The 22,180-nt window shown below is 67.4% G+C and overlaps 8 protein-coding genes across 8 annotated transcripts in view; 4 read left to right on the top strand and 4 right to left on the bottom strand.

Annotated features, from left to right (window-relative positions):
• Positions 1 to 22: 22 nt before the first annotated feature.
• MICPUCDRAFT_41407 (uncharacterized protein) lies at positions 23 to 583 on the bottom strand (the record flags this gene model as incomplete). Its single annotated transcript, XM_003060984.1, has 2 exons — positions 23 to 397; positions 521 to 583. 2 exons carry the CDS (start codon positions 581 to 583, stop codon positions 23 to 25), a joined length of 438 nt encoding a protein of 145 aa, XP_003061030.1.
• A 1,575-nt stretch (positions 584 to 2,158) lies between these two features.
• MICPUCDRAFT_35077 (uncharacterized protein) lies at positions 2,159 to 5,407 on the bottom strand (the record flags this gene model as incomplete). Its single annotated transcript, XM_003060983.1, has 5 exons — positions 2,159 to 2,971; positions 3,194 to 3,895; positions 4,083 to 4,508; positions 4,694 to 4,879; positions 5,066 to 5,407. 5 exons carry the CDS (start codon positions 5,405 to 5,407, stop codon positions 2,681 to 2,683), a joined length of 1,947 nt encoding a protein of 648 aa, XP_003061029.1. The 3' UTR covers positions 2,159 to 2,680.
• A 600-nt stretch (positions 5,408 to 6,007) lies between these two features.
• MICPUCDRAFT_48146 (uncharacterized protein) lies at positions 6,008 to 9,589 on the top strand (the record flags this gene model as incomplete). Its single annotated transcript, XM_003061249.1, has 2 exons — positions 6,008 to 7,797; positions 7,900 to 9,589. The coding sequence occupies 2 exons, from the start codon at positions 6,008 to 6,010 to the stop codon at positions 9,587 to 9,589; spliced, it is 3,480 nt and encodes a 1,159-aa protein (XP_003061295.1).
• Positions 9,590 to 9,938: 349 nt separating this feature from the next.
• On the top strand, positions 9,939 to 12,237 carry MICPUCDRAFT_63551 (uncharacterized protein; the record flags this gene model as incomplete). The annotated part of the gene is made up of 2 exons (XM_003061248.1): positions 9,939 to 10,898; positions 11,088 to 12,237. Coding segments are annotated over 2 exons (2,110 nt in total), but the record flags the coding sequence as incomplete, so codon positions are not given.
• A 1,000-nt stretch (positions 12,238 to 13,237) lies between these two features.
• MICPUCDRAFT_41403 (uncharacterized protein) lies at positions 13,238 to 16,519 on the bottom strand (the record flags this gene model as incomplete). The annotated part of the gene is made up of 1 exon (XM_003060982.1): positions 13,238 to 16,519. The coding sequence occupies one exon, from the start codon at positions 16,517 to 16,519 to the stop codon at positions 13,238 to 13,240; it is 3,282 nt and encodes a 1,093-aa protein (XP_003061028.1).
• MICPUCDRAFT_48143 (uncharacterized protein) lies at positions 16,518 to 21,082 on the top strand (the record flags this gene model as incomplete). The annotated part of the gene is made up of 2 exons (XM_003061247.1): positions 16,518 to 19,501; positions 20,164 to 21,082. The coding sequence occupies exons 1-2, from the start codon at positions 17,541 to 17,543 to the stop codon at positions 21,080 to 21,082; spliced, it is 2,880 nt and encodes a 959-aa protein (XP_003061293.1). The 5' UTR covers positions 16,518 to 17,540.
• Positions 21,083 to 21,272: 190 nt separating this feature from the next.
• MICPUCDRAFT_60881 (uncharacterized protein) lies at positions 21,273 to 21,512 on the top strand (the record flags this gene model as incomplete). The annotated part of the gene is made up of 1 exon (XM_003061246.1): positions 21,273 to 21,512. The coding sequence occupies one exon, from the start codon at positions 21,273 to 21,275 to the stop codon at positions 21,510 to 21,512; it is 240 nt and encodes a 79-aa protein (XP_003061292.1).
• Positions 21,513 to 21,709: 197 nt separating this feature from the next.
• Positions 21,710 to 22,180, bottom strand: part of MICPUCDRAFT_60880 (uncharacterized protein) — a gene marked incomplete at both ends in the record, with an annotated part of 867 nt that continues 396 nt past the window's right edge. Inside the window, one exon of the mRNA XM_003060981.1 lies at positions 21,710 to 22,030. Coding sequence (XP_003061027.1) covers positions 21,710 to 22,030 — 321 coding nt within the window. The remainder of the gene's footprint in view (positions 22,031 to 22,180) is intronic.

The following is a 22,180-nucleotide window of genomic DNA, read 5'->3' as shown; positions in this document are numbered from 1 at the left end:
TCGACGCGCCCGCGCCCGCTCATCACTCGTCTACGTACTCCTTCAAGAAGGCGCACCGGTGCGACGTCTTCTCTTCGCCGTCCTCCTTCTCCTCCTTCTTCGCCGCCGCCGCGTCGTCGCCGTCGCCGCGCAGCGGGTCCAACGCCGCGAGCTCGGCGTCGTTCAGCGCCCCCCCGCCGTTCGCCGCCGCCGCCGCCGCGAGGAGCGCTCGCTTTTCGTCCGCGCGCATCCGCTTCAGCTCAAACTCTCGCCTCGACGCCTCGGCGCGGTCCGCCGCGCGCTCGACGTATCGCAGCCGCGCGGGCGGGTCCCCTCGCAGCGCTTTCGCGCCCCCGGCGCGCGCGCCCGCGTGCTGCTCGAGGCGTCGTCGAACGTCCACGGTGATGCCCGTGTACAGCTGATGGAGGAGGGACGGGACGGGGCGAGGGGCGGCGTCAGCGCGTCGATCGAAACGATGATGGCGGGGACGCCGAGGCTTCGGGACGGAGAGCGCGCCGCGACGCGACGAGCGCGCGCGGACCTTCCCGGACTTGGTCTCTACGATGTAGACGCGCCATCCGCCCGCGGCCGCGATCGCGGGCATCGCCGCGCGCACCGCGAACATGCCCGACGACGACGCGCGGCGGGAAGTGATGAGAGACGGAGGACGACGAGGCGTTTGGTTTTCGCGGTAAACTTTTTTTGCGGTTCAGCGTGTAATTTTTTTTTCTTTCACGACGACGACGGCGACGACGCAGAAGGAGGGAGGAAGGGCGAGGAGGGGAGGAGCGCGTGATGCGCAGCGGTGTGATGCGGAGGTGTCGTTACGTCGTATTTCAAGTGGCGTGCGGCCCCAAAACCAGCTGCCTTTCTCAAGTTTTCACCAGTATGGTCGAACCTTCGGGTATCGTCGTCACCACGCGCGGGCAGTGCGTCTTGTGCGGCTCGCCGTCGCCGTGTTTCCAGTGCCACTTCTGGCACCTCCGCGAGCAGTACCGCACGCCGCGACAAAGCTTGCACGTCCAGTACGCGTACTTGCCGCACCCGGAGCAGCGACGGATTTGCTTCAGGAGCGCCTTCTGCGCGGCAATGTCGTCGTCGGTGTCGTATTCGGCCCTATTCATCACTGACATTTTCAGCATGTCTTTCGCGAGTCGAACGCTCTTCTCGAGGCCGCACACGCCGTGGAGAAAACACAGCGCCATGTGGTGAATAACATCCCTCGCCCCCATGTGCTCGGGCAGCGGTCCCAAAACGAACGCGACCTTGGCTTCGCTGCTGATAACAAAGCCGGAAGCTTGGGCGATGGCGTTGAGAGTCTTCGATTTCGATATTCTCAGCATTTTTAGGTGTGCGAGGGCATCTTTTAGTCCGAGAGCTGTTAGGGCATCTCCAAGTTTATCTTCATCAACTTCGTTGGCGGTGGCTTTCCTGAGCCAGTGCTCGTACTTCACGAAGTCCTTCTCGAAGCCATTATTGCCGTGCAAGTGACCGCGGGACACTCGGACTTGCGCTACGGCATTTCCTTTCTCCGCCGCCGATCGATTCAGCTCAGCCGACTTCGTCGCGTTTTCCTCGACACCCGAACCGTCTAGGTAGGCTGTCGCGAGCAAAACCTCAGCTTCGGCGTTGCCTTGCTCGACAGCCCTCGCAAAGTTCTCCGCCGCCGAACTCAGCAGGTGGGCGCGCGTGCTCTCAAGCTCAGGAGAGATTCCATCGATATTAAGAATGTCCTGCAGCGGGATCCGGGCAGTTTGTAATTTGAGCCTGCCCGCGTACACGAGCGCGGGGGCGTGGCTGAGGTCGCAGCTCCTCTTTAACCACCTATCGTACTCGCTGATGCCCCCGGTCCCTTGCTGGGAGCGCAAGGCGAGCTCGAACGCGGACGCGCCGCAGCCGTCCGTGGCGCGCCTCGCGAGTTCCGCGGGCGTCGCGCTCTCCGAAGGAATACCGCCGGAGTCGCCGCCGAGCGTGGACGCGGCGTTCGCAGCCTCGGTCGTCTCCGCGCTCTCCTTCTCGATGTGATCGTTCATCTCCTTCTTGACTTGATCGAGCACCTCCTTCATTCTGTCCTCGACCTCTTCCACCATCTCGTCAATCTTCTTTATTGCGGCGTCTACCGCCGCGGTCTCCTTCTTCGTCCCCCTCACTATATTTTTTATCTTGTTGAACTCCGCGATGAACTCCGCCGTTATTCTAAGGTCCTTCCCTATCCTCGCCTCGAACTCAGCCGCCAGCGCGTCCTTCTCCTCCGCGCTCGCGCACGCCGCATTGAGCTCTCCAAAGTCCGCCCTGACCGAGTCTTTAACCTTCCTGGTCGCTTCCAAGTATTCCGCCGCGGCCAAGGTCAGCCGCGTCAACTCGTTCGCCAGACTCTCGCCCGACAGGTTCGCCCCCGTCTCCGCGTCCGCGCGTGTCAACGCGCGGACGAACTCGAGCGAAAGCGCGTCTCCCCCCGCGCCGCTCGCCGCGGCCTCCGTCTTCGCCCTCTTCTTCGCGGCGGACTTCGCCTTCTTCCTGGACTGCGGCATCGCGTTCGCGCGCGAAGAACTGCGACCGCGGGCGGCGGCGCGGCTCGACTTTGAAAACCACGTCCCCGCGCTCGTTTTCCTCGGAAGAGACGAGCGCGTTCGGTTCGTCTGTTCTCTCTGTTCCATCACAAAACCCGCTCTACTACGCCTCCGCGCGCGCTCGCGTCTCATCACGGCGACAGATCCCCGAGGTCCAAGTCGTCCAGATCAATCTCGACGTCCTCCGCGTCGCGCGCGATCGCCCCCAGCCCGCCGCCGCCGCCGAGCGACGCCAGCTCGTTCACGAACTCCTCCGGAGTCATCACGTCCGTCCCGCCGACGACCACCTCCCGTCCCAACGTCTCGGACAGCACCTCCGCCTCTCTCGTCTCCCCGCGCGTGACGCCGCCGACGACGAACACGAACAGTCGCGGCTGCTTCGCGCACCGCTTCGCGATCGAGCCCGTGCGGCGGTGCTGCGGCTCGTCGCCGCCGACGCCGGGGATCGAACCGCCGACGCCGGCGCCGCCGCTCCCGCCCGCCGCGGAGCTGCCGGCGCGGCGATGCCCGGCGACGCCGCCGGTCAGGTCGCCGAGCTCCTCCGCGCTCCCGAACGATCGCTGCGACGCGGAGCGTCCGCCGGGGCGCGTGCGCATGGACTTCCCGGGCGTCTTCGGCGCGGACGCGATCGGGTTGTGCGTCACGGCGCCGACGGCGTGCTTCGTCGGCTTGGTCGCCGTCGCCGCCGTCGTCGCCGCGAAGGGATTTTTTCCTCCGTCGAAGACGTCGCCGCCGTCGTCGTCGCCCGCGCGCGGCGACGCGACTAACCCTCCGAGCGCGGGAAACGCATCCGGAGCGAGCGTTTGCGCATCGAGCGCCTTCGCGAGGATATGAATCGTCGGCAAGAAACGGTTCAGATCCCACTCGGACCGGCGCTCGTGCACCGTCGGACGCTTCGTCTTTTTCGTCTTGAACGACGCCATCTTTCCGCCGACGCCCTTCCTCTTCTCCGTCCGCGCGCCTAAAAACTCCAAGCAGCCGATGCACTTGAGCTGCTCCGTCGTCAGCCCGGTCGCCTTGCTCCATCGCGTCCGCTCCGCGTCGTCGAACTTCTCCGGGTGCGACGCGGCGTACAGCAACAGCAGGCGGAGTTTGATCGCCTGATCTAGGTCGCTTCCGTCGCCCTTGCCGCCAGCGCGAAACTCGTTCAGCAGCGTCACGATGTCCTTGCTCGTCGCCTGACCGAAGATCACCGCCTCCTCTAACCGTCCGACGTCGCTCAAGCCCGCGTTTCTCAGCTGGTGATTAATCCGCGCCGCGATCGACGTGTGCACGCTGAGCTTGCTCTGCGCCTCGAGGAACCGCGGAAGGTTTTCGACAACCTTTTTGATCTTCCCCGTGCTCGCCTCAGGGTCGAGGGTCCATACGAGCGAATGTCGGGGTGGAGTTCAAAGGCGTCAGACGGAGTTGAAAGGCGTCGAGGACGGGGGTTGAAACCGAGGAGTGGGCGGAGAGATGCGCCGGGCAAAGTCCTTAAGGATCGGCGTTCACCACGCGAACGCGGTCGTATGGGAACCAGTGTATAGAACGCACCTCCCCCGTCAGCCGCGCGCTCTCTCCGATGTCGCTAAATTCCTTCGCCTTGACCGCGAGCGCGTTCAACACCGGCGCGATGTGCTCGTACCTCAGCTCCGTCCACAGCGGGTCGCCGTCCCCTAACACCGCCTCCTTGTTCTGCGCGCCCGCGTTGGTCTGAATCGCGTACTTGTACGCGCCTTGCTTGGACACCGGAAGCAAGTCGTGCACCATCGCCTCGTACGTGAACTCGTGAACGACGGGCGCGACCACGTCGACGGCGCGGTCGACGATCAACACGTCGCACGTCGGCGCGTCCGGGATGGAGCTCTGCCCGGGCTTGGATTGGAGCGTCAGCATCGCGCGGTGGACGCGCTGCGCGACCGCGGCCGCCGCGCCGGGCTTCCCGGCGGCGTCGTGCGCCGCGTATCGAATCGCGGGGAACTAGCGAACGTCGGGGTGAGGTTGAAAGGCGTCAGAAGCGGAGTTGAAAGGTTGAAAGGCGTCGAGGACGGGGATTGAAAGCGAGGGACCCTGGGCGGAGAGATGCGCCGGGAGAGAAAGTCCTTAAGGAACGGCGTTCACCACGCCGACGCGGTCGTACGGGGACCAGTGTGATGAAATCGCACCTCTCCGAGCGCCGCCAGCAGCGTGGAGAGACGCGTCGCCGCGACGTGCGCCTGTTCGTTGAACGAAGAGACGCTCCCACTCCCGGTCGTCGTCGTCCTCGACGCCGGGTCGAAGAACGCGCGCAGCGTCCTCGGCTGCCCGGTCGTGAAGCACCGCGCGTCTTTCGCCTGGTACTCCATGTTGAACTCAGGGTCGTTCCATACAAAGCGACGTCGGGGCGGAGTTGAAAGGCGTCAGTTGGAGTTGAAAGGCGCCGAGGGCGGGGATTGAAAGGGAGGGGTAGGCGGAGAGATGCGCCGGGCAAAGTCCTTAAGGAACGGCGTTCACCACGCCGACGCGGTCGTATGGGGACCAGTGTGATGAGAACGCACCTCCGCCAGCCCGCCGAGCGCTTGCAACAGCGGTTTGCACTTTTTGATCGCCGCGAGGAGGTTTGGCGAGAGCGACGACGAGAAGTAGACGAACGCGCGGCGATACGTCGGCCGCTTCGCGTGCTTGAAGTCGTCGATCAGCGCCCCGACGCTCTCCGCGGTGGGGCTCAGGAAGTACACCGCGTCCGACTTGGGCTGCGGCTCTCGCGTCAGCGCCGCGTTCTCCACGAGCGACACGCCCGCCTCGGTGAGTTCGCTCATGCCGCACGCGCTCGAGACGACGCGCGTGGTGACGGCGTCGAGGACGAAGATCTTCCACTCACCGGGGATCGCGCCGAGCATGTCGACGAGGACGCGGCGTTTCGTCACCGCGCGGTACCCCGTCGGGTCGAGCGCGCCGTCCATCGCGGGCGTCGGATCTGTTGGATCTGATGCGGGTGGGCACGCGCCTACTTCCGCTCGGGCGCGCGTGCAGCCTTTAGTTTATTACGAATCCGACGCCTCGGCGCTCGCCGCGTCGTCGACGACGGCGGCGACGCGGCCGCGACGTGGACGCGCGCGCCGACGCCGGCGACCTCGCGCGCGCGGCGGGCGGCCTCCTCGGGATCCGCGCGGGCGTGCGGCGCGCGTTCGCGCTCTGCGGCGCGCGCGGCAGCCGAGGAGGCACGACGACGCGACGCGACGCTTCGAACGGTCGTGATGAGGACGACGTCCAGAAACTGATGAGGGTCGTTCCATACAAAAACAGTTCATCGGTCAGTTGAAAGGGAGAGCGATCAAATGTTGAAACCGAGCGGTGGGTGAAAAACTTTACCATAGAACGCACCTGCTGAGATTCTCGGTTGTTGCTTCGAAAAACCACCATCGGTCGCCGCACCGCGCAGTCCGCCCGCGCGCGCGCGCGCTGCTCCGGGGCGGCGTCTCGCTCGCCGTCCGTCCGCGATGGCGGAGGCGATTCGATGCGCGCAGATCGGCTCGCTCGCGGCGGAGTCGCTCGTCGCCGCGAACGACGACGAGATCGACTGGGACGACCCGAGCGATCCCGTGTACGAGATGGCGGGCGGGTTCTCGCGCGAGGTGTGGAGGCAGATCGTGCAGACCGCGCTCGCGTACGAGGCGAGGAAGGGCGAGCGAGGAGGAGGAGGAGGAGGAGGAGGAGGAGGAGGAGGACGCGCGGCGCGGCAACGCGACGACAGCGACAGCGAGTTCGAAGCCTTCACCGACGAGAGCGAGGAGGAGGAGGAGGAGGAGGACGAGGACGAGGACGACGCCACGGAGCGATGGGCCGCGGAGGCTGCCGCCGCGACGCTCAGCGCGAACGGCGACGCGGGCGACGACGACGACGACGACGGCGAGCGACGGTCGTCCGCGAGGATCATCCGCGACCGACGACGCGCCGCGCGCGAGAAAGCGAAGGCGGAGCGCGCGGCCGCGATGCGCGCGGGCGTCCTCGCGACGCTGCGGTCGATCGAGAGAGAGAGAGAACGATCGAGATCGAGCGAGGGCGGCGGCGAACGCGGCGGCGAACGCGGCGAACGCGACGCGGACGCCATCGCGCTCGTGCGGTTCGCGCTCGCGCAGGGCGCCGACGTCGCGCTCGCGCTCGACGCCATGCGAGCCGTCGCGGCGGAGAAGGCGAAAGAGGTGGAGTCGACGTGCGAGCGGCACTACGGCGACTTCGCCGCCGCCATGGGCGAGCTCGACGGCGTGTCGAGCTCCTCCGCGGCGCTCGGGAGAGCGTCCGCGGCGCAGAACGAATCCCTCCGAGCGGCGACGACGCCGCTGGTGGAGACGTACGAGGCGCTGAGCGTCTCTCGCGCGGTCGCGAAGCGCGCGAAGGAAGCCGCCGACGCCGTCGCGCGGTGCCAACTCGCGCTCGAGTGCGCGCAGCGATGCGGCGAGGAAGCGCGCGAGGGCCGGCTCTTTCGCGCGCTGCGACGCGTGGAAGACCTCGAGCAGAAGCACCTCCCGGGGCTGCCGTGCGGCGTGTTGGAGAAGAGCGTGCACGGCGGGACGTACGGCGCGCGAGACGCGATCGCGCGCGCGGGCGTCGTCTCCGCGACGGAGTGGCTCGCGCGCGCGCGCGACGCGGCAAGAAGCCTGGGCCTGCGCGAGCTCGAGGACGTCGCCGGTTCGATGCCCGGCGGCGGCGTCCAGGAGGTGGTGGACGCGTTTCTCGCGAGGAACGAGAGGGACGACGCGACGTGGACGCGGCGACGAGCGGCGGTGGCGGCGGCGGACTCGGGGGACGTCGCGGCGGTGCGGAAGGTCGTCGACGCGTCCGTCGCCGCGGCGCGCGCGAAGGCGGAGGACGCGAGGAAGGCGGCGGCGGAGAGGGCGCGGCGATCGAACGACGCGGCGGCGGCGGCGGCGGAGTCGGCGGAGTCGGCGGCCGGGGGCGGAGGCGGCGCGCCGGTCCCCGCGGGGAGCGCGGGCGACGGCGAGCACACGCCGATCAAGCGGAGGATCGACTTCGCCGGGGAGGTGGCCGATCTCGAGAAGCGACGCGTCGTCCCGCCGGCGGCGGTCGATTCGAACGCGGACGCGCGCGGAGGAAAGGAGAGCGCCGCCGCCGCCGCTGCGGTAACGCTCGACGTCGTGCCGTTACTCCGCGCGGACCGGCTCTTCGCGCGGATGCACGTCTCGGAAGAGTTCTACCGCAAGTTCCAACGAGACCGCGCGATGCAACTGAAAGCGGACCTCGGCGGCGAGACGGGCGTGTGGGCGACGGCGTGCGTTTTCGTTTTCGCCCGACCGACTGCTTCGCTTTCCTTTCCTCGCCGTCGTCGCTCTTCCCCCCCTAAACCCTAACCCTAACCCCCCCCGATCGACAGGTACGCGAGCGCGAACACGTCGAGCACGGGCGCGTACGACTCCCCGAACGACCACCTCAGAGACATCAACGAGAAGGGCATCGTCGACCTCGTCGGCCACTTCGTCGTCAACGCCATCGTCGACGACGCCATTCCCGGACTCCTCGGCGGCGCGGACGCGTCTCGAGCCGTCGCGACCAAGGCGTGCGAGGACGCGGCGGCGGCGGCGACGCGCGTCGTTCACGTCGCGTCAGACGTCCGCGTCGTCGCTCGCACGCGCGCGCGCTTCGCGGCCGCGTCCGACGCGCTCCTCGCGCGCGGGTTCGTCGACGCCGCGGACGCGCTGCGTCGCGCGTCGGAGACGGCGGGCGCGCGGCGCGTGGAGCTGTCGTCCAACGACGCGCGCGCCGCGCACGCGGCGCTCGGCCCGGCGATCGAACGTCTGTATCCGATCGACGGCGCGAATTACTCCGCGATGGCGGCTGACGCGGACCGGCTGTTGACGGCGTTCGCGAGCGACGTCGGGACGTTCGTCGGCGGGGGCGCGGGGAATTCGAAAGATTCGAAAGATTCGAAACGACGGGTGGGATTACCCGGTGCGCGACGCGACGACGACGCGTCGGCGATCGAGATTGTCCGCGCGGCGAGGGACGCGACGCGGCGCGGCGTCGACGCGTTCGCGCGGTTCACCCTCGAGCCCGTCGTGTCCACGCGCGGTCTCAAAGAGATGCACGCGATGCAGCTCGCGACCGACGCCGCGCATCTGAACGAGCGGTGCGTCGCGTGGGAGCGATCGGCGGCATCGGCCGCGGTGGCGGCGTTCACCGGCGACGACGGCGGCGTCGTCGTCGCGCGCGAGACGACGGCGGATGGTAACAAAAAATGGGCGCCGTTTGAATCGCTCGCCGCGTCGGCGACGGCGACGCTGAACGCCATCGTCGCGCGGCGCGTGGACGAGCTCATGACGTCGTCGTCCGCGGCGGCGGACTGGGACCCGCCGTCGCCGCCGACGACGGCGTCGGAGACCATCTCCGGCGTCGTCGTGTACCTCGACGGTATCCTGCGGTTCGCTTCGACGTCGCTTCCGCCGGCGGCTGCGGGCGCGCTCGCGCGCGCGGCGCTCCGCGCCGCGTCCGCGTCCGCGCTCGCGCCGCTGACGCGCGTCGACGGCGGCGTCCGGAAGTTCACGATCTTCGGCGTGGTCGGGTTAACGCACGACCTCGAAGCGTTAGAGTCGCTCGCGGACGCGATGCAGGGCATCCTGTCCTCGGCGTCGATCGTCTCGCCGACGAAGAAACGCGGCGACGCAGCCGGCGGCGGCGGCGGGTTCGCGGAGGGCCGCGGGCGGCTGCGCGACGCGCTCTTCGCCCCGAGGGCGTTCGTCGAGCTCATGTCGTCGTCGAACGCGTCGTCGTCGTCATCGTCTTCCAGCGGAGGAAACGGCGAGGTCGCGGCGGTGGCGAGCGCGTTGGACGTGAACGAGGCGGCCAAGGCTGGCGTGGACGCCGCGGCGTTGGCGCGCGCGTTGGAAAAGTACAGAGAGATCTCCGCGGCGACGAAGCTGATGGCGATGGTGGACCGCTTCGGCGGGGATTCGGACCTCGCGGGGAGGGCGCCGACGAAGCGCGACGTCGACGCGGCGGTGAAGGTGCTGAGGGCGCGCGCGAGCGGCGGCGGCGGCGGCGGCGGCGGCGGCGCGGAGAAGAAGTGACGGACAGACGGATGTGACGCGCGAGAAGACGCGAGGTGGAAAGTTCCCTGTCGGGCGCGACATTCGTTTGAGTTAGTTGTAGACTGCAGATTGATTTCGAAAACACAGGGTGGTTTCAACGTCGATGAATCTCGCGCGATGAAGTTTCGGACACCCGGTCAGTTTGACCCGCGATCGAGACCGGAGGATCGCGCTCGCGAGATTCGCCCCGCGGCTGCCACGATGGCATCGACGAGCGACCCGCGGCGTTTGAACGCCTCTAAAAAAACCGGATTGACGCCAAAGATCGCCACCGGAGCTCGCGCGTCGCCCGCGAACGCGCATCGCGAGTTCACCCTCGCGATCTACGATGGCGTCCGCGGCCATGCCCGCACGCGTCGCGGCGTTCCAAACCCGCGCGATCGCGCGTCCGCGCGCGCTCGCGAAGCACCCCGCCGCGCGTCGTCGCGCGTCGTCGACGGTTCAAAAACGATGGCTCGAAGGATCGACGACGTCCTCGGCATCGCGCGCGATCGCGCGCGCCGCGTCCTCCGAAGACGGCGCGACGACCGTCGCGGAGTACGCGACGTCCGAGCCCGCGGCGTACGACGAGCTCGGCGATGACGGCGAGTTCGACGACGAGCCCACCGTGAACATACCGATATCCTTCTTCTCCTTCCTGAACCTCTCCCCCGCGCGCGCGATCCCGGCGACGATCGAGGCTTCGTACGCCGCCGCGATGTCGCGCGAGCTCGTGGACGGCTTCAGCGACGCGTGCCTCGCCGCGCGCGCGGACCTCGTCGACGCCGCCACGCAGGTCCTCAGCGACAGCGCGCTGCGGACGGAGCACGAGGGCGACCTGAAAGCGGGGCGCCTCACGCCCGTGCCGACGTCGCAGCTCGCCGGCGCGCTCGCGCTCATGCAAGAGGCGGGCGAGCACGAGAGCGTGATCGAGTACGCGCCGCGCTGCCTCGCGGCGGTGAAGTCGAAGGCGGCGCGTCGCGACATCACGCTCTCCGCGGCGCTCGCGCACTGCGAGCTGTCTCACGTCGCGCTGACGTCGTCGCCGCCGCGCGTCGGCGAGGGATGCGAGCTCCTCGACATCGCGTCGTCCATCTTGATCGCGGAAGCCGGCTCCGGGTTCTCGCGCGAGCTCCAAGACACGATCAAGCGCACGCTGATCGAGCTCGCGCCCGCGTACGTCATCGAGCTCCTCGCGCTGCCGCTGGACCGCGTCGCGGACCGCAAGGAAGGGCTGCGCGCGCTGCGGACGGTCGTGTGGGCGCAGGGCGACGCCGCGCTCATGGATCGCGCCGCGTACGTCGCGGAGGCGCGTTCTATTTATTGCACACTGGTCCCCGTACGACCCCGTTCGCGTTGTGAACTTCATTCCTTAAGGACTTTCTCTCCGCCCATCACCCCTCGCTTTCAATCCCGACAACACACCTCGACGCCTCACAACTCCGCCACTGACGCCTTTGAACGCCACCCCGATTGGTGGACCCTCGACCCTCATCAGGTGAACCGGCATCTCACCGCGGCGGAGACGGCGAAGATGTTCGTGGAGGCGCCCGACGAGGTGGCGCCCGAGGCGGACGAGGTCTACGGCGCCGCGCTCGCGCTCGTCGTCGCGGGGATGAAGGATGTCAAGCCGCAGATGATTTACGACGCCGGGGAGATGTTCCAACAGCTCGAGGACGCGGCGGAGTACGAGCGAAGCGCGCGCGAATACGACGACGCGATCGCCGCGCAGGCGAACGCGCCGGGCGTGTTCGCGTCCGAGGTGCCGCCGCCGCCGCCGGAGAGCGTCGCCGTCGAGAAAGCGGTGTGCCAGGTCCTCCTCGGGAGCGTCGAGGAGGCGCTGTACACGCTCGGTTTGGGGTTCGAGCAGAGAGGTTTAGGTCTCGCGGATCCGCAGGTGGAGACCTTCGTCGTCGAGCACTCGCCGTCGGGCGATCCCGCGGAGGGTCTGTGCGCGCTCGTTGACCGGTGGATCGCGGACGTCGCGTTCGTCTCCTTCCGCGACACCGCGAAGACGGCGCCGCCGACCGTGGAGACGTGGTTCGAGAACGTCGCGGTGACGCGTTATGTGGACAGGCTCGAGACGTCGCCGGCGCTGTTGAAACTCCTCGCGTTGACGTCGTCGACGGCGAGTTCGGCGGCGCGCGTCGCGGACGACGTCGCCGCGGCGTTCCGCGGGAGCACCGTCCCGGGTCTGCGCGCGGGCGTCTCAGGCGACAGATCGGTCGTCGGGACGCTGCGAAGCCACCCGACGGCGTCGAACGTCGCCGTCGGCGGCGCGGTCGTCGTCGGCGCGACGTTGCTCGCGGCGGGGATGTCCGGCGGCGAGCTCTTCGGCGGCCGCGCGTCGTACCGCGGCGGTTCGAGCCCCGGCGCCTCCGCCGCCTCCGCCGCCGCGACAAAACCCAAGGTGAGCCCCGCGACGACGATCCGCGAGCTCGGCATCCAATTCGCGGCGGCGACGACGAACGTGCTCGACGGCGTCGGCGGCGCGATCCCTCGCGGCGCCGCGCCGGAGGTGACCGCTGACGTGGCGGAGAAGATCGTCCGACGGTGGCAATCGGCCAAGGCGCAGGCGCTCGGCGTCGCGCATAACCTGCGACCGCTCGAGCAGTGCCTGGAGGGCCCGATGCTGCAGCAGTGGCTGACGCGCGCGGAGGACGTCCGCGCGCACGGGTGGGCGTGGGAGTACCAGCTGAACGATCTCGTGGTGGACTCCGTGGAGATCGTGTCGCCGACGCGCGTCATGGTGGAGGCGACGCTGACGGAGGTGGCGGTGTTGAAGGACCGCGCGCGGACGTCGGAGGACGACAAGTACGAGAGCACGTACCGGGCTCGGTACGAGTTGCGGCGGACGGAGGAGCGGGGGGGGGTTAGGGCGTGGAAGATCGTCGGCGGATCCGTCGTGTATTAAACGCGTCGACGCGTCGGCGGCGGCGCGGCGGATCCTTCGACGGAGACAAAAATCGGAATGCAAACGCGAGCTTTAAGTTACCGTACGTCGTACGCACGCCGGTCCCCGCGACGCGCGACTGAACGACGCCGCGTCTCTCTCGAGGACTTCGCGCGTCGTCGCGTCGCGAGGACACTCTGTGTGTGGCTAAGTAACGGAACCGCGACTCGCGTTCGCGTTGATTACAGCTGTGCACCTACCACAGATACGAAAGCTCTGACCGACCGCCCGCCGCCGCCGCCGCCCGCCGCGCGTCAGTCTCTCGCGACATCACCGCGCCGCACCGCACCGCGCTCACGAGATGACGCAGCAGCCGCTCCCCGCGCCACCCGGCGCCGGCGCGCCCCCCTTCCCGCCGCCGGCGCCGTGTTTCCCGCTCGCCGATTCAATCTTCGGTCGCACGACGAGGTGACACGTCACGAGCATCCCCTGCGGGACGCCGCACTCCGCCAGCGTCCGGTTCTCCCCGAGGACGCGGCCGTTGAGTATGAGGCGAATGAAACGGCTATCCTCGGGCGGTTCCGTCTTGAAGTGGATCCCGTCGCGTTCGGGGTGGTAGGGATCCCCTCCCTTCCCCGTATCTTCGTTCGTTTTCGTTACATATCATCATGGTCTAGGGCTACGTGTTCGTTTCCGCCGGTTCCGTCAGATTGACGACGCTATCTCGCGACATCGTCGCGATTTACTCTGCTATTTCATCGCTTCGTCTTGCGTTTCTTCTTTGACTGCGTCAAGGCGATCTCGTCTTCATCCCGAGCACCCTCGGCATCATCTCCATCTCCCTCCGCACCGCCCGCGGGCACTGGCACTGTCGCTGTCGCCGTCGCTGTCGCTGTCGCTGTCCACTCAAACTGCTTCTTGATCTCCGGCTGGTACTTGGTGAGCGAGTCCTTGAACTTCTGCGCGTTCTCCGGCTGGTTAACGACGATCCACTTGATGGCGCTGTTCAGGTCCCGGGTCTCCTTCTTGACAGTGCCGGTGCCGGGATCGGTGTAGATGAAGTACTTTGATCTTGCCTGGTTGCTGCTGGCTGTGCGTCTCAACTCCATGCGCCAACCCTGGAGCTTCACGATCAGCACTGTCGCTGTCGCCGTCGCCGTCGCTGTCGCTGTCGCTGTCCTCTCAAACTGCTTCTTGATCTCCGGCTGGTACTTGGTGAGCAAATCCTTGAGCTGTTGCGCGTTCTCCGGTTGGTTAACGACGATCCACTTCATGGCGCTGTTCAGGTCCGGGGTCTCCTTCTTGACAGTGCCGGTGCCGGGATCGGTGTAGATGAAGTAGGATCTTGCCCAATTGCTGCTGGCTGTGCGTCTCAACTCCATGCGCCAACCCTGGAGCTTCACGATCAGCGCGCGCACCTCGAGCTTCTCCTCGAGCAGTGGCGCGAATTGCACTTTGAGCTGTGCATCGGTGCGGTGAGGGAGGAGCTCCGGCGGAGTGAACTTGCCGTTCTCGACGCAGCCTTTGTGGTACCGTTCCTGGGCGTCTAACACTTCCTGCGTGAGCAGCTTGGTGGTGTCCCGGTCGATCGTGCCCCCGGGGAAGATGCACAGCCCTTGCTTGGCGTCGAAGATGTACCCGTACTCCTCGTACATGGCGCCGCGCATCTTGATGAAATGCTTGACGGAATCTTCACCGCCGCAAGCCAAGCCGCCGTGCAGTACCGCGTTGCGGCCTCCCGTGCGAACGATGCCGATGATCACGTTCGCCGCGTTCACGTCGTGTATCGTGTGCTTGACGTGGTCCGAGTTCCCGGTCTTGTCGCACGTCCGCCGCGGTGGGAAGGGCAAACCCAAGCCATGATGCTTTCCGAGCTCTTTCTTTCTTCCCGAACTTTCGCCCGGGGGGAGCCGCGGCATGGTGATGATCCCGAAGAGGTTTTCATCCGTGAAGTTCAACCCCGTCGCACGCAGAAGTTCGGCTTGCAACTCCTCGAGGCTGAATCCGCGGATGACCCCGTCGACGATGATGTGGGTGAACGACTCGCCGCGGGATCGCCACGCGCCCGCGGCACTGCAGAGGTCGTTGTCGGGAAAGAAGACGCCTTTGTGCGGGTACGCGCGGGTTACCGGAAGAGCCGCGGTGTAGATGAACTCCTTCACGCGGATGCCGTGCGTGCGGGTCCCGCTGCCGAAGCGCGGCGCGTACCCAGCGTCTTTGAGAGACTTTTCGGTCATGTCGAGCGTGTACTGGCCTTTCCGCCCTTTCTTCCTCCTCGCCACCGGGAACGCGCCGTGGACGACCGTGTCGGTGCCGTCTCTCCATCTCGGGCGGGCGAGGATGTTGATGAACCAGTCCAGCTCGCGGGGCGTGAAGTCGCAGACCGCGAGGGAGAAAATTCCTTCACGCAGCGACCCGTCGCCGGCGACTGTCGCGTCCATCCACGCCGGCGTGGCGGTAAGCGCGAGCGGGAACAGCGGGTCGTCCTCGAGGTCCTTGGGGAGGATGACCTTTTTGCCGCGACGATTCGTGTAGAACTTCTCCTGGAGCTTCTTGTCGCCGACGGGCGTGGTCGTGATGGCGTACTTCCAAGACTTTGCTCCGTTCGAACACGTGGCTTCGAATTTCTCGATGAAGTCGGACTCCATCTCGGCGCCAGGTCTGGTTGTGGTCCTCCACTGCACGTTGTGGAGGTTGGCGCGTTGAAGATCGGCGTACTCGCGATTTGTCGTCTGAAGCGTAAAGCGGCCAGATTTAGCCTCGAAGTATGCGTCGCTGCACATCGCGCCGAACCAGTGCCCGAGCTCGTCCATGGTGTCGATTTCGTACTGTTCGACGATGAGCTCGAGCGTCTCGTTGCCCTGCGCGAGCGCGCCGGCGGAGAACCAGAACGGCAGCGGCCAGTCGTGCTCGAGGTACGCCTTCGCGACGCCGCGCCACGGCGCGTCGATCTTGTCGACGCGGGCGCGCTCCTCGGGCGTGAGTATGCGTCTCTTCAGTTCTGCGGGCTTGGGAACCGATCGGGAGGCTTCATCCTTGGCCTCGTCAGCCGCGCGTTTCTTCGCGGCGGCGACCATCGCGTCGTGCTCTGCTTTGATGTCTCTGACGCACTCGTCATCGGACATCTGGACCGCTTTGACCGCCGCCGCGCGCAGTTCGTCGATGGTTTCGTATCTCAGCTTGAACGCCTCCCGCTCCGCGGCATCTCGCGCGGCATTCGCCGCGCGAGTTTCCTCGGCGGCAGCATCGTCACGCCTGCGTTCATCGAGGGATTTACGCTGCTGCCGAGCCACTTTGCCCGCCTCGTAGTTGCGAGTTTCGACGCTGTGCATGTCCTGAACCACCGAGTGGGCACCGCGCGTCACTGCCTTTCTCGCCGCGGACGGCGTCCTCGCTACGGACGGCCGCGGCGTCGCGGACGTCATCGGCGCCGCGGGTGTGACGACGAGCGCGGACGGCTGCAGCGGCGGCGACGATCTCCGCGACGGAGGAGGAAGCTCGCTCGTCGACTCGACCGCGAGGCGCCTCATCGCCCGCGGAGGAGGCGCGGAGTCGTCGCGACCGACGCCATCGTCGCGTAGGCGGGACAGGACGGCGTTGCACGCGAGAGTCATGAACTCCGCAGGGTCCGCGTCGAAACCAGCGCCTCCGCCTCCGCCGCGACCCCCCGATCGCGTGCGCGAGGAGACGGGCTGCTGCGCGACCGCGCGCGTCGCCGCAGGCGTCGCCGCGGGCGTCGCCGCGGGCGTCGCCGACGTAGACGTCTGCGTTCTCGTCGACGCGCGGAGGATGTACCGGGGCGTCGGCGCAGGCGTCGGCGCGGGCGTCGGCGCGAGCGTCGGCGCGGGCGTCGCCGACGTCGACGTCGGAGTTCTCTTCGGCGCGCGGAGGATGCACGGGGACGGCTTGACAGCCGTCGCCTTCTGAGCTCGGCTCGAGCCCATGCGCGTGAAGTCACGAGCGGCGTTCATCGCGGTGTCACGGAGCGCCGCTCCGAGACGTCGACTGAGACGACCGGCTGCTCGAGCGGCCGCCATCGCGCGTCGGGAGATGCCAGCTGTGCGAACTCGAACTCGGGTGCCTAACTTTCACCGCGGGCGGGCTCCTGCCTGTCCGCGCCGTCCACACCGTCCACGCCGTCCACGGGCAGGTGCTAATGGAAGCTCACGAACGTCCGCGAGGTGCGCGTCTTCGTCGTGCACGTCGCCGCGACGCGCGCGCGGTCGTCCCTTGTCGCGGAGCGAGGATCTGAGAGAGGACGAACGCAGGAGGAAAAAACTTTCTCAAGTTCCGGACTCGCGGAAGGCTCCGGACTGCGCCCGTCGCGAGCCCGCGCGAGCGGTTAAAAACGCCTGAAACGTGTCGCGGGACCGAAACACGTCGCGCAGAAATCGAAACACGCGCGAGCGAGGGCGATGTGGATGTTCCCGAGCGAGCCCGGAGTCGGCCGTGCGTCGTCGCGCCCGAACCATCGGCATCTCGCGAAAAGTGCGCTGCCGCGAGAGATGCGATTGCTCATTTTCCGCGAGAGAGGGAACGAACCGGACACGAGCGCGCGCGTGTCGAGCGAAACGCGCTCTGAAGCCGTGTGCGCACCTTCGGAGTCCCAGTCTTCGCTGCCTTGAGAATCTCTACTCAGCGCGTGCGGTGGGGTGGCGCGCGCGGAGTGCTGATGGACGCTCGCGTGAGACGGCTCAGAAAGCGTTTCCCTGCCGTGTCGGTCCGAAAATCACGAGATCGCGAGCGACAGCTGTCAGTCAGGTCGACCGAAACTTCCCTGTCTCCTTCCCTGAATCGTCGCACCGGCTGCGTGGCCCTCGGGATCGGCTGGACCCAGAACTTCGATCATCAGTCTGTTCCGTCTGCATCACTCAAATTACACCGTCCCGCCTCTTATCTACCGCGTCGGGCTCCCCACGTCTTATATCGCTCGCGTTATGACTTGACAAACTACTCGGGCGTGTGCGTGTCTGATTGTTTTTTTGTGCGGGTGACTCTAACTCGTGGACGTTCGCTCTCGCCGTCCTCGCGCTCGTCCCCGCGGACGTCGCGGCGACGATGAAGAACGAGCCGCACCCGCACCTGGGGATGCTGTGGGACCTGACGTACTGGACGACGTTCGCGCTCACGTGGTTCTTGCTGCCGATACACCAGATGTACGAGGACGCCGCGGACTTCAGCGTGATCGGACGGCTGAAGACGTCGCTGCGGGAAAATTTGATCTTCTACGGCGTCATCCTCTCCGTGATCGTCTTCGGCGTCGTGATCCTCGTGGCGTACGGCACGCTCACGACCGCGGGTCTGAGCGGGTTCGGCATCGTCGTCTCCAACATGTTCGGCATCGTCACCGGGGTGTTCCTGTTAGGGTACGGCCTGGTCGAGATCCCGCGGAGCATGTGGCGGAGCGCAGACGTCGAGACGCGGCCGCGACGCGCCGCGCGACGCGTCGGCGTCGCCGCGGAGGCGCTCAAGAACGCGCACCACAAGCTCCGCAAGATCACGCGCGCGAGCGAGACGACGCAGGAGGTGATGCCCAGGCTGCACCCGCTCAGGTGGGCGATGAAGACGATCGCGAACGAGACGCCGAAGGCGAGCGTCTTCGCGTCGGCGTCGGACGCGTTGGCGTCGGCGGGCGCGTACGAGGACGAGACGGCTCCGGAGGAGGAGGACGACTTTCTCGATTACGATTACGACGAGATCAAGGACCTGGTGCGGCTCCGCAGGGCGCTGCACCGGTGCTTGAGGGTGTATCGGAGGACCGCGGCGCAGTACGCGACGTGCGTGATGCAGGCGTTGGAGGCGGAGGCTGTGGCCACGGCGGCGGCGATCGACGGCAAGTCGTGCTTGATGGGCGGCGGCGGCGGCGGCGGCGAAGCGCGGTTTCGGTCGCCGTTTCGCCCGCCGCGGAACACGAAGTTTGGCGAGACGGCGGAGAAGATCGAGTGGTGGTGGAAGTGCCGCGCGCAGCCGCTCGCGCTGCGCGTCGCGTCGGTCTTATTCGGCGTGTTCTCAGCGCTCGTGGTCTGGTCCGAGTGCACGATGTGGACGACGCAGGCGATGAACCTCTCGGACGTCTCCCCGTTCAGCGCTCTGGTCAGGACCGCGGCGTCGTCCGGGTCCGAGGGCGGCATCCACGTCGCGGTGATGATCCCGCTGGGGTACATGGTCTACTGCGCGCAGTACTCGCTGTTCCGACTCGGAATGTTTTCGTTTTATCAGCTCGTCCCGCGGCACACGGATTCGTTTTCGCTCCTCTTGAACGCGGCGCTGACGTGTCGGTACTCCGCGCCGCTGTCTCTGAACTTCATCATGCTCGTGCACTCGCTTCAAGAGACGGGACGAGAGACGACGTTCACGTCTAAGATGTACGAGAACGTCCCCGTCGCGGCGCAGCACTTCGCGGCGTATTTCCCGATGGTTCTCGGGGTGTACTGCGCCGCGATTTTGTTTGGCTTTTTCGACAAGCTCACGGCGTCGTGCTGCTCGTGCCTCCCCGGGTTCAGAGGCGCGAAGCTCGGGGATAAGTACACGTTCGAGAGCGACGATAAAGACCTCGAGATGGACCTCCACGTCAGCGAGGGCCGAAGGGTCGTGGAGAGGGAGCGCGCGTCGTTCGCCGCCGTGGAGGGCCACGGCGTCGTCGGCGCGGGATGTCCGTACTACTACGACTTGAGGAAGCGCGACATCGGGACCGGGAGCGACGACTCGGGCTCGGGCGCGGCGGACGACATCGAGTCAAACGATCGCGTCGGATTATTAGGGAACAGGACGCGCTCGGACGAGTCTCGAGATCGGCGGTGGGAGCGCACGAAGGAGCGCCTCGGGGACGCGGTCGCGACGAGCGGGAGGGGGGGGTCCCGCGGGGGAGGGAGGACGGGAGCGCCGCCGTCCGAGGACGCGCCGAGGTCGTTCGCGTCGCGGTTCGGGTTGGGCGGCGGGAAGACGGAGAAGAAGAAACCCGGCGGACGCGGCGGCGGGGGGTCCAACTTGGATAGCACGTTCGCGTCGCTCTCGCGGAAGTGATGCGGCGGACCGTGACTAGCTCTCTCGTCGTCTATTCCGCGCGCGCTACTCGCCGCCGCGCGCGCCGGCGTCTCTCATGAACGCCATCGCGGTGCCGTCCACCGCGAGTTCCCCCCCCTCGCCCTCCTTCCGCACCCTCGTCGCGAACGCGACGCGGCTCTCCCCCACCCTCGTCACCTCCACCTCCGCGAGCACGCGCTCGCCGACCGTCACTGGCGCGCGAAACGTCAACGTCTGCGACGCGTACACCGCGCCGGGGAATCGCGTGCCGATGACCCCCCCGAACATCGACGCGACGAGCATCCCGTGCACGACCGCGCCGCCCGCGAACCCCGCGGCGGCGGCGGCCGCGCCGTCGACGTGAATGGGGTTCGCGTCATTCGTCACGGACGCGAACATGAGGACGTCCTCCGCGGTGAACGCGCGTCGTTCCGTGAAGACGTTCCCGACCTCGAGGGAGGATGATGGCGGGGACGACGAGGACGTCGACGTCGACGCCGACGCCGTCGCGTCGACGCGGGGACGAGCGGACGCGATTGGGGAGAACGCTCGCGGCGACGGCCCGAAGCGCTTCGCGAGGCGCAGGAGCATCATCGCGGCGGTCGCGTCCGCGCGCTCGGTGGAGTGCCGTTAGCCGCGAACTAACTTTCTGTTTCAGGTTTTTACCCGCCGACAAAATGCATTTGGATGCCACAACGATGGCGAGCGCCGCCGCCGTCGCGGGCCGCCGCCCGGAGGTCCCGCGGCCGCCGCGCCACGACCGCGCGAGCACGCACCGTCGCGCGGGCACGAGCGCGCCGAGACGCGCGACGCTCCGTCCTCGACGCGCGACGCGGGTCGTCAGATCCGACGCGCGGGTCGACGACGACGATTACGGCTACCGCGACGACGGATGGGATGACGCGCGCGACGACGGACGGGACGCGCGCGACGACGCGTTTGGACGACGCGGCTACGCGCCGACGTACGAGGACGACGCGTACGCGTACGACAGACCGCCGCGACCGCGAGGAGGAGGCTTCGACGACGCGTCGTACTACCCCCGCGACGAAGGCCGCGCGCGCGCGAACGGCAACGGCCCGCCCCCGGACGTGACGCTCCTGACGCAGCGCGAGATTCAGTCCCTCCTCCCCATCGGCGCGACCGGGGAGCAGTACGCGTACTTCTGGGGCGGCGCGGAGACCGCGACGCAGCGCGTCGGCGTCTCCCTCCTCGGCCTCGTCGCGACCGTCAACGTCACCGCGCTCCTCGCCGTGCCGGCGGCGACGTTTTTCCTCTGGGCCCCCGTCGCGCTCGCGGCGCGGCGCAACTCCGCGGCGAGGCGAAGCCGACGGCTCGGGATGTGGCGCGCGCGCGTCCTGCGCGCGACCCCGCGTGAGATGGGGCCATCGTCCGGGTACTACGACGCGATGACGCGCGGAGGAGGAGGAGGAGGAGTGGGAGGGGGAAGGGGGAGAGACGGCGCGGGCGCGACGGCGTGGGCGCTGGAACTCGTCGTCGGCGACGCGAGCGGCGCGCGCGTGACGCTCAGGCGCGTTCTATACACTGGTCCCCATACGACCGCGTCGGCGTGGTGAACGCCGATCCTTAAGGACTTTGCCCGGCGCATATCTCCGCCCACCCCTCGCTTTCAATCCCCGCCATCGGCGCCTTTCAACTCCATCTGACGCCTTTCAACTCCACCCCGACATTCGCTCGTATGGAACGACCCTCAGGACGCCGTTGAAGCGTTCGCACGTCGGCGTGCGCGAGGGCGACGAGGTGCACATGGTCGTCGGGTCCGACGAGAGCTACTTCGCGACGTTCGACGCGGTGCGCGAGGCGTACTTCCCGCGCACGAACGAGTGGATCGGAGAGTACCCGTTTCTCGACAGGCGCGCGATGCCGGCGGTGAGCGCGAGGATATCGAGGGACGCGGAGGACCGCGCGGCTTTCGCGGAGCGCGAGAGGAGGGAGCGCGCCGCCGGCGCGGGAGGGGGAGGGTACGGACCGGGACCGCCGCCGTGAAGCTGCGCGACGCGCGCACGCGGCGAGAAGAGTCGCGCGCGCGTGGGGGGGACTTTCTTTAGTAGAACGACTGTGATAGGAGGCGCGTCGCGATGCGGTACCGTGCTGTCGCGCGCGCGCTTTATACAATCGAATCGTCCAAAAAGAACGCTTCCCGTCGATGTGTCGCTCGCCGTCCCTCCCGTCTCGTCTCTTCTTCACTTGGGATCGAGCTTGCTGATCTCCTCCATCATCTTCTCCAGCTCCGCCTCCGGGAGCTCCTCCAAACGCTTCGCCATCACCGCGTCCTCGTAGTCCTTCAGCTGCTTCACGTACGTCATGTCCTTGTTCATGACTCGCCCGACGTAGGACCCGACCCAGGCCACCGTCAGCCCGCCGACGAACGTGAGCTGAACGATGTTCCCCGCCCAGATCGCGGACACGCCCTTCGCTTGGAGGCCGTAGTAGAGCGCGAACCCGAGGGCGGTGACGCCGACGCCGATTAAGATGACGTCCTGCCTCGTGTACCCGAACGGGACCTGCCGGGGGCGGACGGGAACGACGGGGACGTGGCGGGGACGGTCGTCAGGGATGGGAGCGCGCGTGGAGGGTGGGTCGGATACGGCGGGGGCGCTTTCGCTCGAACGACGACGAGGAGGGGGGGGGGGGGGGGGGGGGGGCGGGGTTCG

Source organism: Micromonas pusilla (assembly GCF_000151265.4).
Source record: "Micromonas pusilla CCMP1545 genomic scaffold MICPUCscaffold_9, whole genome shotgun sequence".
In the NCBI taxonomy this organism is placed as follows: domain Eukaryota; kingdom Viridiplantae; phylum Chlorophyta; class Mamiellophyceae; order Mamiellales; family Mamiellaceae; genus Micromonas; species Micromonas pusilla.
The sequence above is the reverse complement of the archived record's forward strand: the minus strand, read 5'-3'. Positions and strand labels throughout refer to the sequence as shown.